The following is a 9,581-nucleotide window of genomic DNA, read 5'->3' as shown; positions in this document are numbered from 1 at the left end:
TGGGACCGGTGTAGTTGTAGATATTGATATCTAGCATAAACGCATTGATCATGTTAATGTACAGCGACTTAAATCAACGCAGGCCCAAAATATTGTTGCAGGATTGCCTAAATTCAAGGTTGCAGAAATGCATAAGGTATGTGAAGCCTGTCAGTTTGGAAAACAGGCAAGGAAACCATTTCCTAGACATGTTCAAGAGAGTGAGAAGCCATTGGAATTAATCCACTCTGATGTGTGGACTACTAAAGCTGCATCTCTTGGAGGCTGTCATTATTTTGTCAGTTTTATTGATGACTATAGCAGAAAATTTTGGGTGTATTTTATGAAAAAGAAAAGTGAAGTTTTTGGGCATTTCAAAACCCTTAAAGCTATGGTTGAAAAAGAAACAGGCCTGCAAATAAAATGCCTAAGGTCAGATGGAGGGGGAGAGTACCTCTCAAATGAGTTTGCAAGGTTCCTGCAGGAGCATGGCATAAAGCAACAATATTCATGCAGTCATACCCCACAACAAAATGGAATTGCAAAAAGAAAAAACATGCATATTGGAGAGGTATCTCATGCCATGCTCAATGAAAAAGACTTGCCAGATTTTTATTGGGCTGAAGCAGTTGCTACAGCAGTCTACATAATGAACAGGACTCCCACTGCAGCAATACATGGAATGACTCCAGAGGAGAGGTATACTGGTAGGAAACCAGATATTTCTCATTTGAAAATTTTTTGTTGCATTGCCTATGTACATGTGCCAGATAAGTTGAGATCCAAGTTGGATCCAAAAGCTGAGAAGTGCATCTTTATTGGTTACTCTTTGCAACAAAAAGGGTATAGATGCTATAACCCTTCTACTCGTAAGTTTACAGTGAGCAGAGATGTTATTTTTTATGAGATGAGTAGCTGGTATAAACCAGTAAATGTGATTGATGATGTAGATGCACAAAATGGTAATGCTGCACAGAATTCACAGCAGCAGTCACAAAATATTAGTGGACCTGGAGCGTCCTCTAGCAGTGGTTCACATTCTTCACCATGGACAGGCAGATTGAGATCAGGAGAATCTTCTCAAAGCAATGCAAATAGTGGTATGCAGGTATCACGAAAAGGAAATGAGAAGGTTGATCAGCCCATGTTTGATGTGAATGCAAGTCACTCTTATGTGGATGGTGAATCCAGTGGCTCAAAACAGAGCATTGATGATGAGTTGGGTATTCCTTCTATTGTTACACCTGGAATAAGGAAGACCAGGGATGTTTTGAGAGCACCTGGGAGTGAATCTACTTTGCGTAGGTCTACGAGAGCTAGGTACCCTGTGGATAGGCTGAAATATGATGGATTTACAACCATTCACTATGCATATATGGTTAAAGTGATACAGAAACCAGAACCCACTTCTTTGAGGAAGCCATGGGAAAAGAAAAATGGGAGAAAGCCATGGATGAAGAAATGGATGCCTTGGAAGCAAATGCTACATGGGAATTGGTACCTTTGCCTAAAGGTAAAAATGCAATTGGCTGTAAGTGGGTTTATAAGGTGAAGCACAATCCGGTTGGTCTGTGAACAGATACAAGGCAAGATTAGTAGTCAAGGGGTATGCACAAACATATGGCATTGACTATGAAGAAACATTCAGTCCCGTTGCAAGGATGGCAACTGTAAGAGCAGTCATTGCTATGGCTGCATCAAAGGGATGGTCTTTACATCAGATGGATGTAAAGAATGCCTTCTTGCATGGTGATTTGCAAGAAGAGGTCTATATGGAGCAGCCACCAGGTTATGTGCATGCTGTTCATCCTGATTTTGTTTGCAGGTTGAAGAAAGCCTTGTATGGCTTGAAGCAAGCACCTAGAGCATGGTCTGACAAGATAGGACAGTATCTTGTCACTATTGGCTTTCAGATTTCCAAGGCAGATTTCTCACTCTATGTGAGAAAAACAGAGAAAGGTATTATGCTACTTGTCATTTATGTTGATGATTTGATTATGACAGGTGCCAGTGATGAAGATATCCTTCATGTGAAAATGCTATTGAAGTAGAAGTTTGAGATGAAGGATTTGGGAGAGCTGCGTTATTTCTTGGGCATTGAGGTGATTAGATCACCAAGTGGGATACAGCTCTTGCAGAGGCAGTATGGATTGGACATGCTGTCCAAATATGGGATGACAGGCTGTAAGCTTATTTCAGTTCCTTTGGAGCAGAATGTGAAGCTGAGCACAGATGCAGGTGAGCTTCTAGAAGACCCTACTATGTACAGACGCATAGTAGGAAGTTTGATTTATATGACTATTACCAGGCCAAATTTGAGCTATGCTGTTGGATTGGTAAGTCAGTTTATGCAGGCTCCAAGGAAACCACATTTGGATGCGGCTAGACGCATACTCAGGTATGTGAAGTCCACATTGCACTATGGACTATTTTATGAGACTGGGGTTCAGATACAGCTACATGGATACACTGATGCTGATTGGGCTGGTAGTATTTCTGATAGACGATCTACCAGTGGATATGTGTTCTCTTTTGGGAGTGCTGCAATCACTTGGAGCAGCAAGAAACAGCCTACAGTTGCCTTGTCGAGCACAGAGGCTGAGTACAGGGGTGCAGCAATGGCTGCATGTGAGGTAGCTTGGTTGCATAAGCTACTTTATGATATGCATCAGTCTACAGATGGGCCAGTTGTCATTTATTGTGACAACATGAGTAGTATACACTTGGCAAATAACCCAGTCTATCATGCTAGAACAAAGCACATTGAGGTGCATTATCACTATGTGCGAGAGAGGGTTTTACTAGGTCTTATTGATCTAGTTTATGTCAACACAGAGGATCAGGTAGCTGACATATTCACGAAGGCATTGGGCACAGAGAAGCTGCGCAAGTTCAGAGACCTGCTTGGTGTGCAGGAATTGGGATTGAGCTCGAGGGGGAGTGTTGAGATATCGAGCTCCACTCGTGATACGCCAGGGTGACCGTTGTGTATTTATGTCACCGACTTGTCAGTTGTTGCAGACGCGGTTGGTACACCGCCCATGAATAATAGCTGCATGATAGCTATCCTTATCTACTCTAGTTCGTGGCTCAGTTAGTATGCCACCTTAGTTAGTTGAGTTTGGTTTGAGACCCATATATAGGGTTCTTCTATTTCTTTGTATGAGAGTTCTTTTGGCTTACACAACTAAGAAGAGGAAAACTATTTTCAACCTCCACCCTTGTGTGTATTCCCCCATTGTGCAAGCAAGAAAGCTTCAAGTGAGACTCCTTCCTTCTCTCGCACAATCTTGACAGTTGTTACATCCATAGGTCCTAAAACACTTGAAAATTCTTTGATGTCCAAACATTTTCATGATGGATTTTCCTCCTTACTTCCTCTACTTGTTTTAGTATAAGAAACTTCCTTTAGACATGACATCATAATATAATTTTGTAGTGTGTTGTGAATAGTGATAATGCAATACTTTGTGTGTGTGTGTGTGCGTGCGCACGCGCGCGTGTGTGTGTGCGTGTGTGCGCGCGCGTGCGTGCATGCGCGTGTGTGTGTGTGTGCGTGTGTGTGCGTGCGTGTTTGTGTGCGTGCGTGTGCGTGTGTAGAAAATTTGTCATAAAGGATTTTTTAGAAACTTAGCATGGCAACAAGTATATCAATACCTAGTATAGAAAAGCAACAAATATTTAGCTTGACCACTTCCATGATATTCATACAATATTGCTTAACTATTTCCATGATATGTATAAACTACTATTGTCCACTTAGTTATGTAAATTTGAATGGGTTCACATGTTGACATGTTTACAAACATGTATTTTAAATAAAAAATCATAGTGGAAGATCAAGCTTTAGTTGGTAAATAATTGTAGATGTAACATTTACAAAACTTACAAGTGTGGTCCATTTGGTTCTCCATAAGTTGGGGAAGCCCTTTATCATGGCGTAGAGGGTTATGTAAACAAACCAAGGTTGGAGGTACCAAGTATATCAAAGCATGAGTACGGAGAGTGAGTAGGGCTCATTCTTAAGCCATGGAATATCTATATTCAAGTAACATAAAAGTTTGTGTGGCCATGCTTTCATGACATATGTATATGAGTGTTATCTTCTCGTGTAGATATTTTCTCTAAAATTCATAAAATAGTTCTTCAAAGGTGGTTATGTGATCATCCAAGAGGGCTAGGGAGACACTCAAGCTTCCATCCCCCTTCGCACTAGGCAAAACATACACCAATCCTTCATATGGAATTCCAGCAGGGCCCATGAAAATGGGTCTACCCCAACCAAAATCAGCATCATGGATGGGTAACCTTACCCAACTAGTGATGCCCAAATTAGGTGATCGAAATGTGTGTGCTCCTCTCACAAGCTTGCTTAAATCAGGTTGTAATTCCAAATAATCCAAAGCTGATCGTAGGTATTCATTATCCATTCTTGCCAAGGCCTTTCTTATAATGCTAGCACCATAGCTAAGATGTCTATGGACAAGGTCTCCTACAATAGCCATGGGTGTGGCAGTAAATATGACATTCCCAAAGTAGCCTTTGGGTAAGGGTGGAATGAGCCTTGATCTACCATCTGTGGCAATGTAGAGCTTGGTTTCTTGCTTATCACTTAAGCCTCTTGCTTGGGAAATGCATCGCCAAATGTGGGTGGAGATGGCCTCATAGGTGCTATAGCTAGTGCAAGTAAGAGGGTCAACACAATGACTACGAAGAGTTTCTACTTGCCTTTTGCTAAGGTGAAATATTGCAGGGGTCACAATATGTTGGGTAGGTTCAATGGGGATGTGACCATTGGTGGGCTCAATAGGGATGTGACCATTGGTGGGAGTTGTTGTTTTAGTGGGGAGGTGGTCTACATGGTGTTTTAAGTGGTTTGAGTTCATCATTTTTTTACATGAGGGTGGTGGATCCATCAATAACGTAGGTGGGGGTTGGTATTCAATGTGGGGAAAACAAGGTGTTGGTGGATCTCGTGCTTTGAGCAAGTTCCTATCAATAAAAGGCTCGATCTTCATATCTAGTCCACGTGCCAAGGCCGCCCAAGTATTAATGAAGGTCAAACCAGACATTCCATCAGCCACATGATGCTGCATCCCGACGCCGAGTGAGACTCCACCACATTTCCTAAAGAAGGTTACCTAAAAAAGAGAATGTCATAATGAAATTAAAATCAGCAAGAATGCAAACCTCTAAAAAATACTTTTCTAGAACAAAAAATATTATGATAAAACAAAGTGAAATTTCAAATTCATGCATGCACTAAACATCTATAGTACTATTTTTAAATGAGTGTAATACTATTTTCGTGTCATTAGAAAAAAAGCCAATGAATGCCACAAGACATTTTGAATGTGTGAGAGGAAGAAGATGGCTTTACTTTATTGTCATCTAAAGGGTAGAACACTTTGAGCACCCAATGAAAACGACATCACAAAATATTTGTTCTTTTCAAGGTTTAAGAGGTCACAATTTGGTTAAATCTAAATCATGTAACAAACATTTCCTTTGTGATGATTAACATTGTGAGCTATGCAAAAAGCATGCTTTATTTCCTTTTGATCCACATGTGTGTGTGCGCACATAGAGAGATTTGGTGAAAGCATGTTGGTGTCAAGTATTAGTTGGCATGTATGGTGTTGAAGGCTTAACATCCTTCATTTTTCATGACCATAAACCCCTCTTTTTCATGCCCCATTTCCATTATCATAAGCCCCTCTTTCTATAGCATATTTATTACGAGGCAAGTATGTGCATCTACATTTTGCACATGAACTTATTTCAAAATGCCTCCTTTGGGCTCCAAATATGGTGCATTGAGGTGATGCCTCAAGCCCTCTTCTTGAATGTGGAAGAACACGTACCAATGAAGTAGGGAAGAAAATTGGAAGGTTATGTTATTTGGAGAGAAAATGGAGAGAGAGAGAGAGAGAGAGAGAGAGAGAGAGAGAGAGTGTGTGTGTGTGTGTGTGTGTGTGTGTGTGTGTGTGTGTGAGGCTTTAATGTAATAGAAACAATGCAAGATGACTTAATGCATTTCAAGGGGTTACAAACTTGGAAAAAGAGAGAGTGTGTGAGTGAGCGAGTGAGAGAGGGAGGGAGAGAATGGGGTGGAGGGATCATTACATACATATTGTGTGTGTGTGTGTGTGTGTGTGTGTGTGTGTGTGTGTGTGTGTGTGTGTGTGTGTGTGTGTGTGTGTGTGTGTGTGTGTGTGTGTGTGTGTGTGGCATCAACTACACTCATCATGAAAAACTTAGGTCTAATGTCAAGAAAATGGTTAAAATTAGAAAACCCAATGAAAATTTTGGAGAGGACTTTTTAATTTCAAAAACTAAGGTCAGTTTAGTGATAACATTAAAAAGATATTTAGATTTAAGAAGCCATTTGCTATTGAAGGCTTTTGCATTTGTGCTAGAAAGTGCTTACTATAGACAATAATATAGGCTAGAGTGTGTGAGTGTGTGAGTGTGGGATATATATATATATATATAGAGAGAGAGAGAGAGAGAGAGAGTGTGTGTGTGTGTGTGTGTGTGTGTAGATTTGTTAATCAAAGATAGTCAAAAGTGTGGTGGAATGTATAGTCACACACACACACACACACAAGTGTGGTGAAAGGTGTAACACAAAGTGTAAGTGAAGATCTCTCAGTCAAAGATAGTCGAAATTGTGGAAACATAAAGTCACACACACACACGTGTGATGAAATATGTAAGTTGTAACACAAAGTGTGAGTGAAGACCTGTCAATCAAAGATAGTCAAAAGTGTAGTGAAAGGATTAGTCTCTCACACACCCAAAGTGTGGTAAGAGGTGTAACACAAAAACACACACACACACACTCTCTCTCTCTCTCTCTCTCTCTCTCAAAGACACTCAAAAGTGTGTGGTAAAAGATATAACCTACCCCCCCTCCCCCCCTCTCTCTCTCTCTCTCTCTTCATACATTCCTTCATTGATTGATAGATTGAGAGCGATGCAAGTGTGTGTTGGGGGGGAGGGGGGGGATCAATAAGGGAAAATGAAGAGTCAACCTGAAGCACCAAGAGGGGGTAAGAGCCGATATCGTCGGTGTAGGTGACCTTGGGGACGAGCTGCTTGAGGGCGAGGGTGGGGGCGAAGTCAGCGGCGAACTCAGAGATGGAGGAGTGGACCTCGGCCTGCAGGAGGAGGACGCCTGCGCCATTGCACTCGATCTCGACGCGGCCATGGGGATCCTGGTGGAGGCGGCCAGCCATGGGGTAGAAGGGCACGAGGGCCCGGGCCAGCGCCGCCTCCATCACCTCCCATCGGAACCAATCCTCCTCCTCCGCCGCCTGCTCCTCCTCCTCCTCTGCTGATGATGATGATGATGATGATCTCTTGCTGTTGTTGGCCTTGTCGTAGAAGTAGACGCTCGGCGTGTGTATCCTCGGTATCACTAGATCCACATTGGAGTTCCACAGCATCCTCTGGGGCGTCGCCTCTGCTGGCTTCACCATACTTGCATGGCGTATTATCACCTTCATTGTCTCTTGCTTCTATCTTCTTGTCTTCTCCTTCTCCTTCTCCTTATCTTTCTTCTCCTCTCTTGTCCTTTCCTCTCTCTTCTTATTCTCCTTCTTAGACTATTCTCTTTCTATTTCTCTTTATCCTCCTCCTCCTAATAAGCTCCCTTTCCTCTCCTTCTCCTTCTCCTCCTCCTCCTCCTCCTCCTAAGGTCCCTTTTCCTTCTGTAGGTCCCTTCTTCTTCTTATCCTCCTCCCTGTAAGGTCCCTTTTTACACTCCTCCTCCTCCTCCTCTTTCAATCTCTCTTCCTGTTCAATCTTACCAATTCACCTGCATTAATGTTTCACATGTATCATATTCTAGCAAAACTCACTCTATCTTTACCAATTCACATGCACTAATAATTCACATTTATCATATTCTAGCAAAAATCACTCTACTTACTCTCTTAACCTCAAAACCTTTTAGTTTTATCTTTATGAAAGAGAGTCCTCACCTCTTTAATCAACCTATTCAATTTGCCAAAGCTTCTGTATTATGTTGATAACAACAAGAAACTATACACTTCCTCCTTTGACAACTAGAACTTATGCACTTGCTTGCTTAGGATATAAAGTTTCCTATAACTTCATCATTAGGCTCCTAAATGAGAAATAGTAGAATAAGAAAATGATGATCTAAATGGACAAAGGAAAGACAATAAGAAGAGAAATGGCTCCTAAGAGTTTAAGATGCTTATTGAAATGAGATTTCTTATTGTTGATCCCTATCAATGCTTTTAGCTTTAGCTTTTCACATCAATATGAAGAACAAGGGAGAGAGATTTTTGAGAGCAGCATTGTTGTACTTCTCAAGGATTCTAATTTGTTCAAGAAGAGTGTGAACTTGCCCTTGTATCAGCAATCAAAACTCAAATATGTAGTTACTATAGTTTCAAACAAGAAGAGAGGAAGATGAAGAAGAGGGAGAAGAAAACCAAGAGAATCCAAGAGAGGACTTTGAAGTGTTTCAAGAAGGATATGATCCTTTTTCATTTGAGAATCTGAGTTTTCAAATGTTGGTGACCCTTCAATCAAGAACACACAAATCTTCATATATCCAAAGCCTACATGACAAATGAAAGAAAATAAGTGGTTAACCCAAGATTTTTGACCAACTGATTATGAGAAGGTTGAGAGTGAAATATCCCCAACTCTACATTGTTTCAAAGACACCTAATCAAAAGCTTTGCTTATATGTGCTTACATCATCATTGCTCAATAAAACTATCCAAGAGTGATGCAATGCTTGAAAACTTACAAATTCAAGAAATCCTGTGTGTATATGAATTATGGTGAACTGGCTCAATTGTACCTTTATATGGCAAATCATTTATATGCTTTAGCACCTATGATTTGAGGTTTATTAATGTTACAACTTGGGTGATGAACAAGAGGTTGTAGTCATATAGAGTATTGCTCAAATATTGCCAACTTTAGTACTTTTAAGTAAAGAAAATGTTAAAAGTAAAGGCAACACTTCAAAATGCATACCTTCTTATTTACCACAGCCTTTACTAGTTAACTTCTTTGTACGGAGTTTCAAAGGATGGTAGAGAATGTTGTAACAAAGTGTTAATGTATTGTTTTCCTTAAGAAAGAAGATAACAAAGGCTATTGGTGGCCCATCTATATGTGACTTGGAATAACCAAAAGGATATTGGTGATTTATCTATATGTGACAATAACCAAAAGGAAGAGCCCCTCAATGAAAAAGTATAGTAGGAGGGAAATGATAAAACAATAGAGATCTATGAGTTTTTATAGTATCTTTTATGGATGCAAGTCATGATGATGAAGTGGCCTACAAGCATTACCACCACGACAGTGAAGGCTCAGCTCTGGTTATTTGCATTGTTTGTGATGATGGAACATGACGTTTTTTGCTCGTTTTGTGACATATGTGTATGCCATGCTAGAGTTTTCTTTTTAAAAATAAATGGTGCAATACAACTAGAAAGTAGTTCACTCGAACCTTCATAGCACATTGGAGTTGAATGTTGTAGAGTCATAATCATACACCTAATGTATAAGTGTCTATTCATGTGGTGTGGACCTATCTATAATTCTTT

General features: G+C 40.5%; 1 protein-coding gene across 4 annotated transcripts; it reads right to left on the bottom strand.

Annotated features, from left to right (window-relative positions):
• Nucleotides 1-3,798: 3,798 nt before the first annotated feature.
• HCT (hydroxycinnamoyl-CoA shikimate/quinate hydroxycinnamoyl transferase) lies at nucleotides 3,799-9,250 on the bottom strand. Of its 4 annotated transcripts, none has more exons than XM_087663659.1 (4): nucleotides 9,004-9,250; nucleotides 7,968-8,576; nucleotides 7,017-7,801; nucleotides 3,799-5,120 (listed from the first exon to the last, which is right to left on the bottom strand). In XM_087663659.1, exons 3-4 carry the CDS (start codon nucleotides 7,488-7,490, stop codon nucleotides 4,104-4,106), a joined length of 1,491 nt encoding a protein of 496 aa, XP_087519785.1. In that variant the 5' UTR covers nucleotides 7,491-7,801; nucleotides 7,968-8,576; nucleotides 9,004-9,250; the 3' UTR covers nucleotides 3,799-4,103. The 4 variants fall into 4 exon arrangements, with proteins under 4 accessions (XP_087519785.1, XP_087519788.1, XP_087519786.1 ...); XM_087663662.1 differs by having other exon boundaries at nucleotides 8,448-8,576; XM_087663660.1 differs by having other exon boundaries at nucleotides 7,017-8,576.
• Between the last annotated feature and the right edge of the window lie 331 nt (nucleotides 9,251-9,581).

Source organism: Lygodium microphyllum, chromosome 23 (assembly GCF_053477565.2).
Source record: "Lygodium microphyllum isolate KBCC chromosome 23, Lygodium_microphyllum_v1.1.10, whole genome shotgun sequence".
In the NCBI taxonomy this organism is placed as follows: Eukaryota; Viridiplantae; Streptophyta; class Polypodiopsida; order Schizaeales; family Lygodiaceae; genus Lygodium; species Lygodium microphyllum.
The sequence above is the reverse complement of the archived record's forward strand: the minus strand, read 5'-3'. Positions and strand labels throughout refer to the sequence as shown.